Genomic DNA, 23,308 nt, shown 5'->3' on the forward strand with positions numbered 1-23,308 from the left:
CAAAATGCCGAGAGGGCGGCACAAGAGACTGAATTATTTTATGATATATTTACTGATGACATGACATGCAATGTAAAACAATACAATAACCCCGGAGATGCACCGGAGGTAGAAGCGAATTGAATAAAATTAAATAAAATTAATTAAAATTAATTAAAATTAATTAAAATTAATTAAATTAAATTAAATATAAAAACAATTAAATAAAAAAAAAAAAAAAAAAAAACTGCGCGCACATCCTGCGCAGAAGCCCACTGCGCACATCCTGCGCAGAAACCCATTGCGCACATACTGCACAGAAGCCTACTGCTCAAGAATTGCGCGCAGCTTTTTTTTTAATTTTTTTTTTTTATTATTAATTAAAAAAAATTCTGTTTTTATATTTAATTAATATTTACATAGTGTAAGATATTTTGAAATTAATATGAAAATACTGCCAGCTTTAATGTGCAATGAATCAGCAACTTCTAGATGGACAGGTGTGAGATTTGAACCCCACTCCTTATAGTTCAGAGACAGTCACTCTACTAACTAAGCCAAACTAGCTGCTGACTGCTTTGAGAAACTATACAGAACGAGAAGATGGACAAATTGTCGTGTATGTGTGTTCTATGCAGCTTTTGATACACACTTCAGAGAAAATATTTTCTACTTTGCTACACATATTTGACAGCCTTACTTAAAAGTTGCTTCTACATTTTTGGATTTTAGATACTTGATGATTTAACATGCTTTAAAAACCTATTGTTAGAGAATAACCCAGTAGTTTCCAACCTTGACTTCGGACGCCTTACAAGAATCACAGTATGCTGCTGCTTGTTTCCATGTGATGTCCTGAGGCCGCCCCCTGCTGGCTGCTGGGTTCCACTGCTGCTCTAGCTTGGTTTGTGCAGCTTTTGATTAACTAAAGTCGTCCATAAAAGAGAATCTTTAATATCCTTCAAGGGCATTTTGATGTACAACCAGCAATCAGTGCACGACAAAAACAAACCGATTATACAATGTAAATAAAACACAATATAGAAACCCTATAGAATAAGTAGCAGGGGAAAATTAGCTTTTAATAAATGAATTGATAAGTCGACCAACAGAAAAATCCCCGTCAACTATTTAAATATTCTCGAAACATTTCATTCTACTTTTAACTTCCTGTTGTGTTTCTAATAATTATTAATGTTGGTGACATTACCTTGATGAATGGGTGGAGGTTATTTTTTCACCTCTGATTTGTCAGTCAACAGGTTTATGTAATAATGGACCAATAACCACACAACTTGGTAGAAGGAAGCTGCATGGATCAGAGATGAACCTAATCGGCTCTGTTGAGCTCTACTGAGTGCCAGTGTAGTGAATGAATCTGGAATCTTCTCTCAAAAAACATTTCCCCCCATTGGGTTTATAGTGTGAAGCTAATGAGGTGTTTTATAAAGATGTGATCGAAAACGTCAGACCAAGTGAATCCAGTTTATTTCAGCATGAACAGAAACAAAAATGAAGGGATTTTCATTCCACTTCACAACAATTCCTCATAGCAGCATGATGCATACAAAGAGAAGTATAACAACCTTCTCATTTTGGCAGCATAGTAGGGACATTTGCTGATGTCACCACCCGTGGCTCCGTGGACAGGCAAACCAGCACCTTAAACATCCTCCTGGATGGCTCCCTGTGTGAACAGTCAGGCGGCGGCTCGCACAGAATTTGTTCTTCCGCCTCAGGTGTGTCCCTGACGTACACGCCGCAGTGATACACTGCAGTTAGACTCAAAGATGAATAAAAAAAAACTTAATTAAAAATTAAATTATCTGGTGCACAATTCAGAAAGCACCACAAAGTAGAGGAGAAGAAAGAACAACATAGAGGTAAGAATCAACCCGATTGTGGACATCATTAATGTTTATTTGTGTCGACATGACATGATATGCTATCAGTACAGGACGGTTTTTATAATTGTATTTTATATTTTTATAGTTTTTTTATTGCTCACAAATTTGTCTGCCTTTGTGGGCATCTGTATACAGTCCAAAAGTTCTTTGGGATGCACGACAGTTTGCATGTATATGCTGGGGGGCGCCAATTTGAAAACTCGGTTTCGGCGCCAACATTGCCAGGGCCGGCCCTGCAAGTATGTGTGTTTACCCTCTGTGTCTTTCAGATAGCAGCTAATCATGAGTGATTATTATTATTACTACTTGATAATGTGTTACTAGCACTATCCTTTCTCCTATTAACTAATGCTGGTTTAATTAAAAACACAGTGAAATCTATAAGTATCAATATTAGACATGTGTTAGACATGTGCAATAGGAATACACCTTTATTATTACTATTCTTATTCTTATTTTCTCTATAGCAACCAGTCTTACATTGATTAAATAAGGCAATTACCCATCTGTCCCTGGACTCTCTCCTTTAGTCTCACCCAGCTGGTCGTGGCAGATGTTAAATTCCTGTGAACGGCTGCCTCTCCACAGTAGCCGTGTTTTCATCATTGAGGGAACTGTTTAATTTCTCTATTATATTGTAAGGTTCCAACCTTACTATTTAAAGTGCATTGAGATAATGTATGGAGGGATTTAGCTCTAGACAAATAAGATTAATATTATACATTATTTACAAAAAGAGAATAAATATGCTAAAATTAAATAAATCAATCTACATACACCTTATAAATATTGAAATACAGAAAATCTTCCAGATGTTTTGGAAATAACTGATACGTGCATACTTTGTCAGTAAACTTTAATATACATTTCAGCCACCATAATATGTTACACATTGTTTGCCGTTTGTTAATTTAGAGCGAGTTGCCTTTGCATTATTATCTGCCTCACTATTGTTTTTAGAATGTACCCAAAACATCAAATTTATCCAAAATGTTCTTGACTTTACAAACATTGTTTAATAAAGGGTCATTTACAGAAACCAATAAGCTAATGACTTTATTTCATATCCACATTTATTTTTTAGAAAGTGTTACATACATGTCTGCCAACATCTGTCCACTGCTTCCCAACACTGATTTAATACAAACTGAGGTGAAAAATAACCAAACATATTCCTCAAGATCTTTTTAGTAAAGAACTGTTTTTACGGTCACATTTTCACATGAGTAAAAAGGCTTGGCATTACGCTACTGACCATTTCTAACAATCTGAAAATCTGTACATTTATCTCGGAGAAGTATATTATATACAGTTATGATGACTTTACATAAGTGTAATCTGAATGGCTTCATAACAGATGTAAAAAAAAATCTCCGGTTTGATGTGCACAGTTTAAGCTTGATTTACCTTATTCTAATTTTTATAATGCTTCAATCTGGCAACTTGAAAAAACAAAGAACAAAAAAGCCCAAAATACTATCATTGTGGGAGAAAGAAATACTGTTAGACAGTGTTAAAAGACAGCGTTATTTGCAATAGCCATGTTAAATAGGTGCTCAGTTCAACTAAGTTCCTAAAAGCAGTTTGCTGTTGTTTGGGTCTGATGGGAAGAGGTCAGGCGGGGTGGTGGTGCACACAGGTCTACCCAGGAGCACCACAGGTCTGAGGTACTGAAGCTGTTTAATGGCCAGGTCCCCACACCCAGCCAGAGCTTTGTCCAGGATGGACTTCAAGTTTTGGACTGACGTGAAGTCCCCATTCATAGCGTGGGGCTTCAGCAGCGGGGAATGTGTGCGTCTGCTGCGGGTGTGAGAGATTCCCAGCTGGTTGTTCTCTTTAACAGAACAGCTGCGTCTGAAAGCGTCGCGCCGCTTCAGTGCTCCTGGGTTTTTGTCATTCGGGGAGGAGTCTTGTATGAACTTGAGGAATGAAGACTCAAAGCCAATTGGCTTATAAGCAGTGATGTCAAAGGGGCGTGGAGAAGGGCTGCGAGGCTGAGGGTCTATCACGTTTGACGGCTGCTCGGAGATTTCGTTTTTACGTTTAAGTGGCTGACGGATAAGAGGAGTGGCCGCTGCGGCTGAGCCGTTTAACATTTTACTGCCATCCTTGTTGCTCGAAGCATCCTGGAAGCCCTCCTCAGCAATGAAGCGCAAGGAACATGGTGGCGACAGGTCGACAGTGAGGGGACGAAGCAGTGGTTTGATCTTGTCCCAGCTTAATCTCTCCTCCTGTTTCGGACTGATGTGCACAGCTGTAGCCGGGTCTTCAGTGTGCCCCTCGGTGCTCGGTTCACCATACAGCACCTCATCTGCACCGACAAGGACGCCATTTCTCTCAACAGGGGATAGCGGTAGCGTCAGCACCTCCTCCTCTTCCTCCTCCCCATCTTCCGGAAGTCCCAGTGGATGGTGAATATCTTCAACTTGTGTTTCTGCCTTGATGGACAGTAAGCTCATGGGTGCATCCTGCCCCCCTGGGCTTTCTTCCTCTGCCTGATACTCAATTTTTCGAACCACATTAGGGGTACATGACCCTGCCAGAGTTAGCCGGGCCGACTCACTCTGAATCAGTTCCTCCAGCTTCTCAGCGTTAAAAACAAGCTTGTTTTGATTCTTTAAAAGATGCTCTCGACCCATGCGGTGAACGTTCACGTAGTGGCGTTGTAAACTCTTGACGTACGTGACGACAGAATCACAGTTCTGAACCATACAAGGGTATGCCCCACGCATGCAGCGGTCTTGGCACATCTGTAGAGCTTCTTCATAAGACCTATAGACCAAAGGGTTCCTCCTCTTTTTATTTTTCTCTTCGGACTTTATTTCCCCCTCAAGACTCTGCTCTGCCACTTCTTCTGGCTTCAGGGTCACTTCTGGCTCGGCACTGGACGCCTGTGCCGTCGGGGAACCTGGTGCTTCTTTCTCAGGACTCTTTGGTGTGACGATGAGCTTCTTTTGGCATCCAGATACAGACTTTTTGTGAGTGCTCTGTAGGCGTACCACCAGTGAATCGTAGTACTCGTAGTGACTATAAAGTGTGTGTTTTTTCAGTGCTTCATTGTGGCTGAATACTTTTGTGCAGCCTTCGTACTTGCACTTTATCAGCTGAGGTGGCTGAGAGTGGGAGTCTCGAGTGTGACGCACCAGGCTGCTTTTCAGGTGGTACGAGGCTCTGCAATTGGCAAAGTGACATTTGTATTGGGGCTGAGGCTCGTCTGAATTTGGCAGAGGCCTTTTCCTGGCCGGCTCTTTTTTGACTTCTGGACTGTGGTGTGTTTCAAAATCTTTTTCCAACATGAGCTGAGAGCGATTGTAATGATGCACAACCTGTAGGTGGCGCACAAGGCCTCCCTGGGTGGAGAAAGCTGCATCACAGTTTTTTGCTACACAATGAAAGGGCTTACTGAATTTTGCCAATATATAACAGAGATTACTTTTAGTTACCAAACGTCTTGTACTTCTGACCTGCTGTGTATTCTTCTTCTCAGTTTTTTCCTCTCGACTCTCTGCTTCTTCCACACCTTCCTCTTCAGATGGAGAATGATTGTCAATGTTTTGTCCATTTTCACTTGTTGTGGTTGAGGTTTTTTTCTCAGGGTGAAGCTGCAACTTCTCTTTCTTCTTCACTTTTAGATCTTGGGTCGTCTCCTGATTTTCAGACACAGATCCACAGCTTAGTTTTTCCACCTGTGCCGCGCTCATCTTATGTATGTGAAGGTAGTGGGTTAGCAACCCTCTTTTCTGTCTTTGACTCTTGGAACAGAGAAGGCAAACGTAGGGCTTAAAACATGTGGTTTTCAAAGAAGTCAACCCTCTGGCCTGTTCCATGGTTCGACCGTGTTGGCTTTTATAGTGTCGTTGTAAGCTGTAACTCTGAGCAGTCCTGAAGTTGCAATTTTTTATCTGACAGATGTACGGCTTCGCATTAGCTAATGATTCAGCAATACAGTCTTCATCTGTTACAGATGTTTGTTCAGTTTTGATCTGGACTTTTTCCTCAGGCAGATGTGGAGGTCTCTTCTTGAGAAGTACAACAGGAGGCTTTGCAATGATTGCCTGATGAAGAAATGCTTGTGATGTATTAGGTTCTGGGTTGGTCATAGCAGACTCAACTGTCACACTAGGAGGGGATGATGAATTCAGGTCCAGTTTACTAAGCCCGATGAGAATCTCTTTTAAATCATCATTATTTATTTGAAGGCTTGAAGAGTTTGTTTCATTATCTTTGGGAGGATCAGGTGTTTTTCTTTCTTTTCCAGCCTCCAAAGGTTGAAATGGTGTTGAGAGCTCATGTTTCCCTTTCTCCTCATCATCTGGCGCAGTTTCAGTCTTTACCACTTTGGACTTTGAGCCCTGCTGTTTGTCATGCTTATATTCCTTGTTCTCCAGTTTAAGATGCTCTGGGTGGGCACATTTCAGATGTCGCTGGACGTCTCTAGCCCGGGAGAACGTCATGCCACACTTCTCAAACCCGCAGGTGAACTTGCTTCCATCGAAACACACAGCCACCAAGGTCATTGTGGGTTTGGATTCTTTGTGGTCAGATTCTTGCATCGGAGAGGCACAACTCACTGAGGGAGAGTTCAGGGTATCTCTGCTTACAATCTCTTCTGAATCAAGCAAATTATTAAGGTGAACTAGCGGTTCACTAACAGTCTTGAAAAGTTTCCGCTTTGCCTTCCTCTGAGCCTCTAAGTCATCTTCAGAGAAGGTGATGTTGTGTGTGGATAAATGGTTTATAAAGTCCTTTTTGGATAAATAATATCTACTACATTCAGCGCTGCAGCAGGTAAATGCTGCGTCTCTGAAATGCTGTGCTTCGTGGTGATAGATTTGTCCCAAGTCAGAGCAAGTGACATAACAACCTTTGAGCTCGCACTGGAAGTTGAGCTGAAATCCATGGGTCTGTTTGTGAGTGACAAGTTGGTTGGAAGTTTTGAACTGAGCGCCGCAACCTATAACCACACACATGTAAGGTCGCTCACCATAGTGAACTCTTCTATGTTTGCGGTGATGGTAAGCAGAGACAAAATGGCGCCTGCAGAAGACACACTTCTCCCGCTTGTCTCTGCTCTGCTGAAAATATTTCACATTCTCATCGCCTTTATGCTCTGACTTTAAGTGGACATATAAGTACTTGGAATGTTTAAAAATTCGAGTACACCCAGTTCCTGGGCACGGATACTCATCCCGGTTCTGCAGTTTGAAGTGTTGCTCGATGTATTCGAAGGTTACATGCTCATCGTCATCCAGATTCTTATCTTTTACAGTATTGGCTTGCTGCACAATGTGGTCCAGCACGTCTGGATCATGTGTGGATTTGTAATAGAGCATTAAAGAAGGGTCAATGCTGATCTCGCCCGGTTCAATGTCATCATCCTCATCCATCTGTTTCTGCTTGTCCTCTTTCTTTACGTTGTTTTTGTTAAGATGTGTTTCACTCAGAATGTGTTGTTTTACGTGAGGAACAAGCTCCTTTCTGCTCTCAAACCTTTCCAGGCACACAGGGCAGGGGTGGCTGTTGTCCTCTGTGTGTCTTATGGAGTGATGAACCAGTTGAGTGTCAGCGACTGACCTCTTACAAATCTTACAGCAGAACTTGCGCTTCTTTGCCTCCGATTTCCCTTGGACTTCTGCTAAGTTAGACTTTGGCTTTGTACCCTGTTGCTCATAACCATCAGGATTTCCATTTATCCACTTCTGCTCAGTTTCTACTTTCACAGCAACCTCCTGTTTAACCTGCTCTCGTGTGTCCACCAACTCCTCCTCTTCTCCTTCTGACTCTGGGATTATTCCGAGAAGTGAGACGCAGTGATACTTCAGAGTCTTCCAGTCCCAGAATTCGGGATCAAAAGGCCAGTGAGCTTTCAGAGCTAGTAGCAATTCACAGCGTAGTGAGTTGGGAATGACTTCATTTTCCTGTTCAAGCTTTTGGTCTGGCCGCAAATACAGCTCCTCGAGACAGCTGAATACCTCCTGACTGGGGCCAAGCAGGAACTCTGTGAGTTGGCAGGCACGCAACACCTCAAGGTCGCCTGGAAGAAGACAGGACAATGTTTTGCAGATAGATATCCTTGTGTCGGAGTCTTTCTGCTTTGGAAGTTGTAGGGCTTTGACACACAGTTCGACTGAAGCAGGTACCCCCACATCCTCTGCCTGAAAATAGAGGGATATATGTATATCATTAGAGTTTTATATTTAAAATGGTTACTTCAGATTTCTAACACCTGGGTAAATCCCAGAAGAAGTTACACATGACCAAATCCTGTACATGTATTTCTGTCAGGCAGATCACAAATCTGAATAAACCCCATTTGGTTTTCCAGGGATATATTCAAATAACAGTCATCCCTCCTGTAGTCCAGATGGAGGTGGTAATGGACTTGAAGCTGTCTGTTAACTTCCAAAAACACTACCATAACTTCAGCAATACAACAGTTACAAAACATTAACAGTTTAGCAGACGTGAGTCTAGAACCATCTTTACACAAATGCATGCTTGAATCTCATTTTAGTAAAACTCTATAAGAGAATTAAGGCTCCCCTGCTTAATCTACACTGTTCTTGACATCTATGAAAACGAACAGTTCTTGTTATTGTGGCTCCTTAGTCCCTGGAACATCTGAACTATGAAAGGTTTCATAATATGAACAATCTTCCAATTCAGCATCATATGTGGACAGTTTGGCTGTTCATGCTCACCTCAGCCTGAATCACACGGACTAGGTAAAGCAAATGGTGGACCGTTTTGGCAATGGCACCAAGCTGAAGGCATCGTTCCAGAAGAGACAGCAACGAGGGGTCGATCCTCTTCTGTAGTTTACTCCACAACTGAGTCAACTCCCTTTTGAGAAGAAAACACATGCAAACCATTTTTTATGTTGAATATCCCTTTCACTAAAACAGATGACCACCATAATGAAATCAGGTAAATTCAAATGATTTAATAATCACCTGTGATATACACACCTAGTCTGACTGTTGCTAACAATTTCAAAACATCAATAATTTAACCTTAAGCGAGCAATCCACCCAACCCTTGGCCCTTAGCAGGGCCTACTTACCAGGAGCAGTAATGACTCTGCTGCTGAAGCTGCTGAGTCAGGAAAGTTGTGCACAAGATAAAGGCCGTATTCTCCTCCCCCTCTGTCTCCAAGTTGCATGTGATCTCCAGGACATCCTTGCAGTCAAGTCTGGATATCTGTTAGGAGAGTAAACATAATGTGAATACTTAGAAAACAACATTTCTGCTGCAATTCTAAATTTTGACATGAGCAACAGGAATATAAGTTGAGACGTGACTGACGATTGTTCCAAATGAAAATCAGGATAAAAGTTCTGTCATCAAAATTGATCTTAAATCACAGCAGCCAGCATTTATGACACATTGTGTGAATGTAGTTTGATTACAGTGAAAGAACTTTATCTTGTGTAGAACTTGACACCATTGCAAACAAATCTTTTGATTTAGTGTAAATATATAAAACATGACTCAAAAGGGCGTGCCAGCGGCCAGAGTCATTACCACAGCGACCTGGGCACTTTGCTGACTGTTATCTCCGCTCTCTTCTTACACATAATTATAACTAGAATTACTGAATTTGAATCCTATAAAAGACCTTTGAAGACCCCACGGATCATTAAAGACCCCTTTAACCCCAGCCATAACTATTTTTTATATTTTTGTCTGCTTGTAATAATCTGAGCATTGCCATAAGAGAGCCTGTGACCCAAGCATGTCATTGCAAGCGACTGCTTAATGTAATCGTTATGTATATGACAATAACTTCTTGAAACTTGATGAAAAAGTTAATTTATTAGGTGTTAAGAAACCGGCCATGTTTCAGCTGGTAGACAAGACACACGCCCAGATGTCATTGGAAGAGCTTTATGACCCAAAGAGTTTCAACCTTTGGTCGGGTGAAAGCTTTGGCAGCTCTGAAGAAATGAGCATTCAAAACCCCAAATAGAGGTTTTTTAACAGATTGCATACCGAGAACAGGTGGGTGAATGGAGGTTAAGCCAACATCAGTATGCACAGCAATGTTGAATGTGTGTAGGTCTGGTCAAGAAGGAAAACCAATGTGCAACCATTGTCTGAGTCACAGACTCAGGAACTAATTTAAACTTCCATCTCAAACAATGCTGAAATAAGAGGGTTTCACAGCATCTTCTACTGAGTTGCACCTAAAACAAAACCCTGAATCCATTTACAGAAAATTTAACTGAAACAGAATAAACTGCATTAATATCATATTTTTTGTAGGGGCGAAACAAAATTATATAATGTATACCGCCCTCAGAGAATAAGCTCACTGAAATATTCTTCTGGTATTCTGATCGCTGTTGAATTAATCGCCACCTTCTGCCCCGACATGCTTGCTTGAGCGTTTTGTAGTAATTTATGTTTCGTCTGGATGGAGAGATATTGTAAAATGAAGGGGAACATAAGTTCAAAAAAATATCTGCAGAAGTGTAGACAAGGCACAATAACAAAACCTAACCACAAACAAAAAAATGGCAACTGAAGACAAAGATTTGGATCCTGCAATTATCCTGTCGACATCAAGTGCATAGCATCATTTACTGTTTCTTTGTTTTAAGTGTTCCAGTGAGGAATTAGCCCTTCCACGAATTGGCATTACTATGCAACTGACATGAGGGGCACAAATACAAATAAATCACTGAACAAAGAAGATAATGCCAACAACTGAACATGTAGCAATACCTCCATGATGGCTTCTTCACTGGGCAGCAGGTGACAAAGCAGCGAGACAAATGTTTGGCGAAAAGTAGCCTGGTTGGAGATGAAGCTGCATTCGGTGCAGGATTTAGCCAGCACCACAGCCTTGGCAATTTCACCCATCTTCTCCAGATGTTTCACCCGCATCTCCATGAAGCCCTCGCCCTCCAAGGTGATATATGCATCAACTAGCGACAGATCAAAACAAATCCTGTTGAAGCAAACTATCACAACAAGGCCGATGTGACAACAAGCACTACAATTAACACCCGTCTCTATTTAACCTGAGCTTAATAAATTCATGGGACTACCAACCTTCTTCTTGGCTGGTGAGCTGGCCGCTTAGGAGCGAGTTGAGGACTGGGTTGCTCCATGCTCCTCCCTCTCCCGTGATCTGGAGTAAAGCTTGGAGATCTGTACTTCCATACCGTAATAAGGTATCATGGGCATTCTGCAATACACAATAATCATATTTAAATGGGACTATACACTTTCTTCAGCCACTTTTAGAAAAATAGAGGACCTTCTTTCTCGCAGTCTGAGAGTCTTTCAGATAATTTTTGATTTTGAGTGTCTCTCATTGAGGAGAGGCTTCTGTCTGGAATCTCTACCATAAAGCTCTTATAAGTAGAGTGCTGCACTTATGGTCATACTTCTTGAAGTTTCTGCCATCTCCACACACAATCTCTCGACCCTTTGTGAAAATAATGCTCACAGAGTGCAGTTTCTCAAATTTAGTTATTGCTTTGTCATTGTAGAGTCTTGAGTGTAGATTGATTAGGGAAAGCACCATTATACGAGCTTGTAGCACTACAAAATATGAAACTATAATTGTCAAACGGTTGTATGGCTCTAGCATCCAGTGTTGTGTTAGACTACATACATTCTTCTGCTCATATTAGGTAATTGTAACAATTGGTAAAATTTGAAGAAATTCCCAATAGGGGGACTCAAGATATATTCAGAAGGAGAAGAAATGTGTTTTCTGATGCCACTGAGACCCTTGACCCTTCAAAATTGTATCAATTCAACCGTGAGTCCAAATGTTAATTTCTACAAAGTCTGGAGAAATTCCTTTCAAGTGTTCTTGAGATATTATGTTCAAAAGAATGGGAGAGCCAGCAACCCAAAGCCAGGGTGCTGTAAAGATGATCATGTGATCTACGCAGCACAGATAATGTATAACTTCCTTTGTCTGCCTGCTGCACGCAGCTGCTCGACCTCTTGCCTGAATAATTTGGAAGGTTTCTGCATGTGTGAAAGGCAGAAAACGGGTAAACTCAGTAACCAATTCTCAGGATTTCACCTGGAGGTAAAGCCTGAAAACAGCTTCTGTGTTTAGAGACAAGGTCGTCTTACCTGAACAGAGTGGTGAAACTGAACCCAGGCTTCGTAAGGGATTTCATTCTCAGGCACTGACAGCAACAACTCAAAACAGCTCCTGGAGGAAATAAACACAACGCTGCTTCAGTAAACAATGATGATACTGGACAGGTCTATTTTTGAGTCTAGGCCGTTTCATCCATACTACATATAAAAACTTTGAACAATTGTGATACGACCCAAACTTCAATACATGTCAGTGATTGTTGCTTACAGCAGCTCTGCATTTCTGTTTTAGAAGAATCAGCTTTACACCTAGATACATTAAGATGTCAAAAATGCTATTTTTTATTGAAAAGCTCTTCCACATCTCACAGTATTAAATTGAACTATTACAATCTAACTAAAAATAGATCTCTTGTGTTAGATTTTCTATTAAGCTGAAAAGACTGAAACGACCCCCATCTCTCGTAAAGGATCATTTGCAGATAGGAGGTGTCTCGGTGGAGCCGTAGTGCGATTAACAGAGAGACATGATGAGTCTCTAACTGACCTAATTTAAGTCATGTCAGTTTGAACAGTTAATGTCTTCAGTGAGTCCGTCTTAAGCGTGAACTGTTTAATGTACCTGAAACTACAACAAGAATCTGTTGGAATCCAAAGTAATGACCACTGGTCGACATTGGTCGTGTTTTTATGTCGGTTCATACAGAGCAGACTTTGATGACTTGAAATTGTTATCAATGATTCAATTGTTGAATGATTTGTTTGCAAGGAAAGGCAATTTGTTTAAGGACCTGTAGGACATCCACATCATATATTGCAAGTGCATGGACACACTAGCCACACATCTTTGGGTCAGGACCCAGGCCCAGTTGTGTCATTCATAGTTCTTTGCTACAAACAAATGAAGCAACATACTAAAGTTATTAAGACAGGATTCTCTGTTTATATGTATACACCATTCGATAGGTGTTTTACTTAGATAATGCAGACTATCTTGCAGAATCGATTTCAAAAGATTATAAAATACACTAGAAGGGTTTTTGGAGGGTGCATACCTCCGTCAAGGCTAACGGCTTATCTCGCCATGTTCAACAAATCTGCTCCAAAATGAGTTCTTCCTTTGGTCATACACCACCCCTCCAAAAAATGTCATGGATATCAGTTCTGTAATTTTTCGTAATAAAGTGCCTGCCATATTTTAAATTCTAAAATAGAATTTGGAGGTGTGGTGGAAATCGTAAAATAAAGATCATAGAAACAAGGTTTGTCTTTCGATATTTTATTGTGAAAGAGCCTCTGCTGAAAGGTCATAGAATCAGAAAGTCCACGATGGCAGAGAAACATCATTAAAGTCCAAATAAGTAACATAGGACACTGAGCTTTTCACTTCAAGTCCATAAAGTAACCAGCACAACTGCTAAGTATGCAGATAAGATAGACAACAGATGCATGGAGCATAGAAAAGTTAAAACAGTGTTTTTGTTCTTCTACAGACTCTTGTTATTGTGTTTAAGAATTTTTCTTATTTATCTCTCCCGTGTTTTTTACCAGAAGATGTTCAGTACTCACAAAGCTAGTCTCTTCAAAACAAGGGCCACTTTGTCAGACTCTGCTGTGAGGTGGGACCGGGCTGCAGCGAAGCAGTTGATGGACAGACAGTAAACCTCCAGGAGAGGAAGGCCATGCTCCATAGAGTTCCTGCTCCCAGCATAGTGAATTAGTGCCTAGAAAAACATGCAAACAAATGTTAAAATATTAGCATTGAACGGAAAAAAAAACAGATATGAATTTATAAACTGGTCAGAGAAGCTCAGTCGAGACAACTAGTGTCTAGAAAAACAGGGGGTTTCCACCTAGGGGAGATAACAGTCTATACATGATTGATCCCAGTTGACACTGTCTGGGGTGAGGTACTCCTGATTGGGCCTTAGGGGACTTCATTGTACAGCATATGCCACCTTTAATGGTGACACCACCCCCCAAAAAAAAAAAATAATAATAATAAAAAAAAAAGAAATCACACTGTTCATTGAGGAGTAACACAAACACAATGTGACACCTTTGAACAAAACTTTTCAGTTTTCTACTTTTAATATTTTACAGTTTGGGGAGCTTTAACGTAAATATGATCTCTCACACCCTTATCTTCATTCAAACAAAAAAAGATTTCTCAGATTTACCCGACTGAGCGATTTTTTCCCCACCCCCTAATGCAAGAAATTAAAGAGAACAGCGTTTGATCCTCAATGTTATTTCAATGCATTATTGTCTATTCCCTTCTTTAGGAGGAGTCAACATATGTGTGTCACCTGTATGTAGCTGGAGGGCATACACATTTAATGACGGGTTAATACTAGCAACATCCCAGGAGTCCTATTTGTCAGACAGCAGGAACCTTGCTGGTTTGTGCTGATGTCTAGAGAGGCACTCAATTTATTCCCCTCAGCCCTAAAAATAAGGTACCCCCTCAGAGGGAGCCAGATTAAACTCAACCCTGGAGGCTACTATAGTGCACTAATTACATCTGGACTACTTCCGATTGGAACAGACAGTCACCATAGTCCACAAAGTTTCGTCAGTTTTTGTTTAATATAAACCCCCTAAAAAACACTTTGTTAACCCAGTGTAGAAATTAAAAGGAAGGTTGTTTATATTTAGCAAAAGCAGTTAAATGCTCATAGTGCAATTAGGTAGTTACTGGTTTCTGTGATCACTTGTATTCTTCAAAAGGGCTAAATGAGATAAGGGACAAAAATCACCAGTGCTCATACCCTTTGAAAAGTTCCACTCAGGTTGGTATCTTAGTTACTAAAGTTAGTGAGTTTTCAGTACAAAACTCCCTCTTGTTGGTAACCTTCCCACTGTAGCCGTTTTCAGACATAGAGTTTGCCTTTGAATTTGAAGAATGCCACTTGACATTCTCTGGGTCGGACGTGTTCACTAAAACAGAAGAATGTCGTCTGGGTAGAGCATGATGAATTTCTGCTGCAGAATTTTTTCTGTTTCTGTGTCCACCACATCATGACCAGTGTTGGTTCTTATCACCGAAAGTGCTCATCTTTCCAAGTTGACAACTTTGTCAACATTTTCTATGTGTCTTACACCTGTTTGATCCTGAGACATTTGAATTATTTTGTATTTTTCAAGTTTTGCATTCTAGAAATGTCCTCAACACACTCGCGACTGAATTGCAACTGACTGACAATTTGCATTCTCACATACAGATACAGCCTTCTAAAATATTACAGGAAGTTGTCCGGATGTCAGTGCATGTTTGAAAGCAGCTTAGGACAATTAAGTTACAAAATGCACAAAAAGACAAAGAGGGACTTCTGTATTAAACCAAATTGCAAATTTCATTAATATGAGTCCACTAAATATGCCTCTCATCAAGATCCATAAATTATTCTCTGAGAGACCAGCTTCTGCCTGGTTTTGTGGAAATAAATCAAGCAGTTTTTCATGCATAATCCAGCTAACTAACAGACAAACAAGCACAGATGAAAACATAACCTGCTTGACAGAGGTAAAAAATAAAGGAGGAACAATCATAAAGAGATCAGTGTCCATATATGAGCATACCTTTAAAACGATTCCCCCCCCTAAAAAGAGCTATAATCCACTTAGGCTGGCAAGCAAATCTCACAGACAGATCCACGGTCAGTGATGTTACATGACTTCAGAGACTCAGAAAGTGACATTTGCGATCCTAGGAGGCAGAATCCAAATGGACCTTTCCCCATTTTGTTTCTCCAGCTAAAACAGAGCGTGTATTTTTAAATTACATAAAAAAAGAACACACACATAAATTAAACTGCATCTACACTGATGAGAGTTTAACACAAGGTGGCAGATCAAAACCACGACCAGAGCAATTGAACATGAAACAAACTTGGATGCACAACATTAAGACAAGTGTCATCGAGCCTTGAAAAAGATGGAGTCCTAACTGCCAAAAGAAAGACGTTATTTCTGCACGGTAAACTGTCGCATAGTGAATCCCACTGAGAGACTAAAACGGAACTCTTAAGCATATCAGTGGCCCTGAGCTGGTTCGAACATTTGGATAAACACACTGCGATGCCGCCCCACCCCACACACATGCAACTGTGCGTAGTGTGCAAACTGTGGACATGTCACGTGCATGCAAACAACCTGTGATACGTTTCCTGCCGTCTAGTGTTTGAAATAATATAATGATAAAGCAGCTGTGTGCATGAAAGCAAAGCGAGCGTTCTGTGCAACTTGCAGCAGTTGGACGGGGAACGTGACAGTCAGCCAACGTAATTAGTCGAATGGTGGAGATATACATGTATTTGAGGGGAAATCGTGTGCATGTGGGAATATGAATGACACGATCCGCACCGCGCTGTTGTTCCCTGGTTAACCACCCACACCACGGACCTGGCCGGGCACGTAGCGGGGCCAGCAACCGACGCAGAACAGCTCGAGAAAAACAATCTCGGGGAGGAAGCTAACGCTGGGCTAACGCTAGCTGCGGTGCTGCATGTACACATTACCTGGCAGAAGTTGTCGCAGTACTCCGTGGAGGCCGCGGTGGATGTCTCCTGCTGCCTGAGGACGTCCTCGAAGGCCCTCAGTGTGGCCAGCAGGGTCTCCATTGCGACCAGGGTGTCCTCGGCCGTGTCCAGGCCCCGGTCGCTCCATTCCTGCTCCGGCTCGACGTTACTCGCCGCCATCTTCGCTCTCCGCCACGGCGCGTATGCAGTGCAGACTAGCGCTGCCTTCAAATGCCGTCGGAATATTTAACTGTGTCAGCTGAACTTCACCTGAGTGACCTGAAAACACAGTGGGGGAGTGTGTGTCTGTAGGGATATGGCATTATAATATTTTATATTATTGGTGTGTAAATTGTTACGAAATACGATTCAATCAGCCTTCTGAATGCTGAATCATATTTAATTATATCACATTTGTATATCCTACATAATACATGAATATGTATTGTACAAGCCTGCAAGTATAATACAGTTAGAAAGTAATAATATAATATAAGTACAATAAATTACTTTGGTAACCATAAAAATAATATACAACATAATTAAGCAGCAGTATATATAGTTATACAATGATTGTATATAATTAAGTCAGCCTTCAGATTTCTACTTAATCATATATGATTACATTATAATCATATATCCTGCTATATACATGAACATTTTATGTAAAATCCAGCAAGTATAATAAAGTAAGTAGGTAATAATATAAATAAGTTAAAACAAATTGTAAAGATTAATTAGTTTGGTAGGAATAAAATAAATTTACAACATAATGAAATAGTAGTATATTAATTTATATCATAATGTGAAATTCTGCTGTGTACATGTATGTGTTATGTACAAGTGAAAGTACAAAAAGACAGACGATAAACATAATGGCAATTCAGATTTTTTTAATAGATTTTTCTTTTACTAATAGTGTCTTACAATGTATTTGTATTATTTCATCTTAACTAATGAATAATTATTTTTAATTGTATGTACTTAAAAATGTCTGTAGGTATATGTCTCTCTTTGTAAACACTGGTATTTAGCACCCTCTACAGGTGAGCATGTGTCTCTAACCCCCTGAACGACCCGGAAGTACATCCATCTCTCTCGGCCACGCGTGTGTAAGGTAAAAACATCTCTGGAACTGCGAAGGTTGTTTAGAGAGAAATCTGCTGTTTCACCGACTTGTCTTCAGCGGAAGAAAAGTCGCTCGATACCAGTTACTCATATATTAAAATCTGAGCTGGTGATAAAGAGACTAAATGACCAGATTAGTTTAAACTCCGAGCTAACATCGTGATCACTTGGCTTGTTACTCGGGAGACAACTACATATTTTATCCTAAATTAGACGTTTGGTATAATTCCTAAAGAATCAGTAAAGCATAACTAACATGTATTTGTTGTGATCTGTGCAGCCGGAAGGAGCCAAAATGGGCAAGTCCTGCTCGTATGGAAGCCACAAGAGCGACAAGAAGAAGCACATCGCAAAGACGTGGAAGACGAAGCGCAAGACCAAAGACCTGGACCAGATCCACTCGGACATGAAGCCGGAGACCGCAGCGCAGTTACTGAAGCAGGAGGTGGACTTCGATGTGACCGGGTGTGCACAGCACTACTGTCTGCACTGCGCGTGAGTTCAAGCCCTGTTTACACACACACACAGCTGAGGAATCAGACGTATTACAGCAGCGAAGTGAAAAACTGAGAAGCATCAGTATAAAGTATTAAACAACTTTATCACAGATCTCATAGAAAGTTATAAGAAGATGGCATATAGGGAATATTCTTTTTGTTTTCTTTCTGATAAAAACAATGACTCAATTCTTTGTAAACAACTGATTATCAGTGAACTTTCATTTCCTAACATAAAATTATGATTTCCTACTTTGTAAATTTATCTAAATAAATCACTTAAAAATATGCATTTCTGTGCATCAGAAATTAACTAAATTACATTTAATAACCTACATTTAAAACTATTTAGGAACCATTTGGACCAGTGGTCTGCCACTGGACTACTCAATGAGTTGTTTCAGCTCTTCTGTCAACACTGGGGTTAAACTGTGTATTCATGATGCTCATTCCCACTGTTGCTCTTGGTATGTCTTGCAGGAGATATTTTGTGGATATGAGATCCTTGAAAGAGCACTTCAGAACTAAACTGCACAAAAAAAGGTAAGACACCGGTGTCTCTTATGTGCATGCTATTTAAACTCATTCGCCACGCCACTTCTTGTTCTAATTGGGTTATGTCTTACATCATACAGGACAATAATGGCCACAATGGTTAAGTTACAGTTTCTCCTCTTGTTTCTCCGTCCAGGTTGAAGAAGCTCAGAGACGAGCCCTACACCCAGGCTGAGGCGGAGAGAGCGGCAGGTATGGGGTCCTATATCCCTCATAAAACAGTGGAAGTGAAGACACAGCCTGTGGAGGAGGACATGGACGAAGAACCGCCCACGTTAAACCCAGTTACTTAGAACCGCCCACGTTAAACCCATGGACTGATCAACCCAGTAACAGAAGCATTGACAGAACGAGTGATGCTCCTGTTTGTTCCTGCTGTCACAAATCCCAGATGGATTGTGAAATGCTTTTTGTCTGTGACGACTCATACTTGTTTAACAGCCAGCTGTGATAGAACTGACTGTTTAATGTCTGCGTATCACCAGAATCAGGAAGGCCCCACCCGTCTCTGGGTGCTTTGATGCAACATGCACCCATGTAAATACAGACTGTGCCTAACTGTGGGAAATGATAATAAACTATTCAACAGAGAGCATTCAGTCAGATTTCATTTTATACAGCACAATGAAGTTAGAGCAATTATTCTCAACTTGAGCTACATAAAGACATAAACATTTTCCATCACACAAAATAATGTTATTTATTTTGCTTGTTTCTTTTTGTGAAACATTTTACAACACTTGTCCTGTTAGACAAATTGAAGTCTTTTGTTATCTCTGCCAACGAGATGAGGTTTTCAACCCTGTATGTTTGTTTGTTTGTTTGTAAGTAAGTACACGCTAAATTAAATTTATTTACTGATTACCACGAAACTTGGTGGAAGAATCAATATAATTTGTATGCAGATTTGATCCAAGATTTAACAATCATAATAAAAAACAAAGAATGTTGTGTAGGTAATTATGGCAACTCATGTCCTACGTTCTGTCGAGACCTTTGTGAGGCATCAAACATAGATTTTGTTTCATTCAAAGAGAGAAACTATATTTAAGTGTGAGTCTTTGAGTGAGAGCAATAGAAAATATTTCACCTTGCCCTTGCTTTATACTTCTACTTAGTTATCGGCAGGCACGTGCACAGATAGACCCCTAGTGGTGCTGAAGCACTGGCCCTTTTGCCCTGGATGAGAAAAGTGCCTTTCTGCTGGAGCCCATTTTTTTCTTCATTCATCAATATTTAAGAATAAAAATTACTCTCTCTGTCATCAATTGATGATTGCTGGTTGTACATCAAATTGCCCTTGAAGGATATTAAAGATTTTCTTTTATGGACAACTTTGGTTAATCACAAGCTGCACAAACCAAGCTAGAGCAGCAGAGGAACCCAGCAGCCAGCAGGGGGCACTCTCAGGACATCACATCAGACTGCGAGGACAAGGTTGGAAAAGTACTGGGTTATTCTCTAACAATAGGTTTTTAAAGTATGTTAAATCCTCCAGTATCTAAATGCCACAAATATAACAGTAACTTTAAAGTAAGGCTGTCAAATAAATTGAGTAAAGTAGATAATATTTTCTCCGAAGTTTTAGTGATAATTTGTCAATATTATCATTGTGCTTAATTCCTGGCTGTGTGGCCTAATCAGCAAGAATCCCACTCTATTCCATCTTCTAGCTGGCAATTTACTGGACTCTCAAAATTGGCAGGATTTCTCCTATCATTTGCTAAATATATAATACTATGTCAATTTAAATTAATTACATACAAAAACAGGAAAATTTTTTTATAAAAAACGAGCAGTTCACTTCTGCAGTTCACTTCTGCGCAGGATGTGCGCAATGGCCTTCTGTGCAGGAAGTGCGCAGTAGGCTTCTGTGCATGGTGTGCGCAGTTCGGTTCTGCGCAGGGTGTGTGAAATGGGCTTCTGCACAGGAAGTGCCAGTGGGCTTCTGCAGGATTTGCGCGATGGACGTCTGCGCAGGATGTGCGCAATGCAGTTCTACGCAGGATGTGCACGCGCAGTTTTTAAAAAAATTTAATTTAATTAAATTTAATTAAAAAATATGTATATTTCATTTTATATATATTTTTTTATATTTAATTTTGCATCATCATCATCATTTCTCCGCGCTGGTTCAGGGGTAAATGATGCTCGTCTTCACAGGTGACTGACCTACGCAAGCCCGTAGACGCCACCCCCCCCACAGGAGATTATGTGCTTGTGTGTGTGTGTGTGTGTGGCCGCGGCGCTTCCCGGTTCTTCCCGGCTCTACGCTACCGGTGCGAACAGCCAAAGTATTTAACATGGGCGAGGAAAGGAGGCGGTCCGCTTTCGCAGCGCTTCTACCTCAGGTGCGTCCCCGGGGTAAGAGGATGATGGGGTGAGGTTAATGTATTGTTTTACATTGCATGTGTCACGTCATTATAAATCTCCTATGTCGCCTGTACCAGGAGCCGCCCCTGTCACTGGTTATCTTGGCTCGCTGTCTGGCCGGTAACCAGCCGTCCGGACCGCTCCGTGAATAAGGAGGAGGAGATGTTTCTTTACTTGGAATGCGGCCACTTTATTTCTCGGTTATACAGCAGGAGCGACACTCACATCACATCTAGGTGGTCAGTCACTTCTCGTTATATACACACTTTTAGCGTCTTTTCCCACAATACCCTGGTGCACTATGTCACACACTACAAACGTTCCTTTAAGGGGCAGGCCATACCTGCAACACGTTGGTATATGCAACCCAGTCTCATATACAGATGGCAAAAGAAAGCAGAGAGGGGTTTTTACACACTGTCTGATAAAGATTCCGACAGTAAAGGCAAGGGATAGTGATGGATAAGGTTTTCTTTAACAAGTTAAGTCTTTCATTCTCACTTTCCACCTTAAAACTATGAAATGAACTGAACTAGGTACAACAATGCCCGAAGTATCATACAAAGAGGTAATGACGGTGTTTGTGCAATACCCCAACGTTGTTTGGTGATAAATGAAACACAACATTAGCGCCGCTGAAAACATAATGTCGCAACTGGTCCGACGTTTCCTAAAACATAAACAAAAACTCAATGATTTCAAAGCCATGTCCAGCTGTTGACTGACATTTGTCATGTTTAATGAAGAGAGAGAGGGAGAGAGATACAGACAGACAGACAGACAGACAGACAGACAGACAGACAGACAGACAGACAGACAGACAGACAGACAGACAGACAGACAGACAGACAAACAGACAGGCAGACAGGCAGACAGACAGACAGACAGACAGACAGGCAGGCAGGCAGGCAGACAGACAGATAATTTAAAGGCAGTTTTACTGTTATACAAATTAGACAAGTTCACTAGTTTTGTGTAATTTAAAATCGTAATTATTGAAATGAAAGGTAGGTCTTAAGTTGAGCTACATTACAGTCTGGTGAGGTATATTGTGGTATATTACAAGTGTAATGCTGCTTATGCTTCAACTCTGTCAGAAAACAGTGTGTGTACTGTGTTGTCAGCTTTATAGAGATTATGTAAGTCACTCTTGATAATTATGCACAACATTGATTAATCTCATTTACAAAATTTGCAGCATAATGCCAAGAAAAGAGAGACTCCAAAGGCAGAAGGACAGGGAACTGCAGCAAGCAGCTCAGGGTAGCAGCTCTCTTTTATCTTGGATCAGGCCATCAACTTGTAAAACAGATAAGGGAGAATCAGTAAACCATCACATCACTTACCCTAACATTAACATATTATTTAGTTATTCAATATTGTTATTCATTTATTTATTCAAATTGGTTATTTGAGTTAGTTTGTTGACAAAAATAATTATATAAGTTGAACATATCCTCTTGTGTTTTTTATTTATTTATTATTATTATTTTTAATTTCATAAACAATTTTGGTGATGGGTGCCCTGCTTTTGGTTTGAGCACCTGCCCCCCAAAATGTGTGTGCACGTGCCTGGTTATCGGGCAGAAAACCCCCCAACATTTCTTAGAAGGATTTGAGGCACTTTTTCGAAATATTTTCAACATGTGATTTCAATGGATGACTTTGGAGACTTTTCATGGACCCCCATTTGTAAACCACTTTAGTTGACTGCCTTTTACATCTACGTCTCACTGTTGGTGTAATCCATTTTGCTAAGTTAGACATATATTTCTAACTTTGAATCCTCATGGTGACCTATATTGACGTATTCATACAACTATGTTGCGCTGGATTTAACATGTGGACATGTTCAAATCCAAGGGAGCAGTCCAGCAGAAAATGTCTTCACTTCACTTCCTCTGGTAGGAGTACGAAGTAACGTACACTACAGACCCTCTGGCAGGGAAACGTGTATAACTGAGGCTTGTTTGCAGACATTCCTGTGACGAACGATGAGACCCTGCCCCTTTAAATGCGACCACTTATGCCATAAGGAAACAATGTCAACCTCAGACATCCGGTAATCCCTTTCAAAATAAATCCCAAGACGAAAGATGTGCACTAGTGTGTGCACAGGGAAAACCAAAGAGGAAGAAGCTTTACATGCATTTTAATCCGGAAAGATTCAAAATAAGGATGATTCAATCGCTGTTAGCTCGTGGATTCAACCTGTAAGAAATGTGTAACCATTCTGGACAGAAAATAATCACGTGTGGGATGAAAATAACATTTAAAA

The 23,308-nt window shown here is 40.6% G+C and overlaps 2 protein-coding genes across 2 annotated transcripts; one reads left to right on the forward strand and one right to left on the reverse strand.

Annotated features, from left to right (window-relative positions):
• Positions 1–2,725: 2,725 nt before the first annotated feature.
• On the reverse strand, positions 2,726–16,789 carry rlf (RLF zinc finger). Its single transcript, XM_062397228.1, has 8 exons — positions 16,478–16,789; positions 13,527–13,681; positions 11,988–12,069; positions 10,944–11,079; positions 10,614–10,816; positions 8,950–9,086; positions 8,588–8,729; positions 2,726–8,041 (listed from the first exon to the last, which is right to left on the reverse strand). Exons 1-8 carry the CDS (start codon positions 16,655–16,657, stop codon positions 3,452–3,454), a joined length of 5,625 nt encoding a protein of 1,874 aa, XP_062253212.1. The 5' UTR covers positions 16,658–16,789; the 3' UTR covers positions 2,726–3,451.
• A 670-nt stretch (positions 16,790–17,459) lies between these two features.
• znf593 (zinc finger protein 593) lies at positions 17,460–19,249 on the forward strand. Its single transcript, XM_062397952.1, has 4 exons — positions 17,460–17,594; positions 17,886–18,100; positions 18,583–18,645; positions 18,794–19,249. Exons 2-4 carry the CDS (start codon positions 17,901–17,903, stop codon positions 18,948–18,950), a joined length of 420 nt encoding a protein of 139 aa, XP_062253936.1. The 5' UTR covers positions 17,460–17,594; positions 17,886–17,900; the 3' UTR covers positions 18,951–19,249.
• The last annotated feature ends 4,059 nt before the right edge of the window (positions 19,250–23,308 follow it).

This window comes from Platichthys flesus, chromosome 10 (genome assembly GCF_949316205.1).
Source record: "Platichthys flesus chromosome 10, fPlaFle2.1, whole genome shotgun sequence".
Taxonomy (NCBI): Eukaryota; Metazoa; Chordata; class Actinopteri; order Pleuronectiformes; family Pleuronectidae; genus Platichthys; species Platichthys flesus.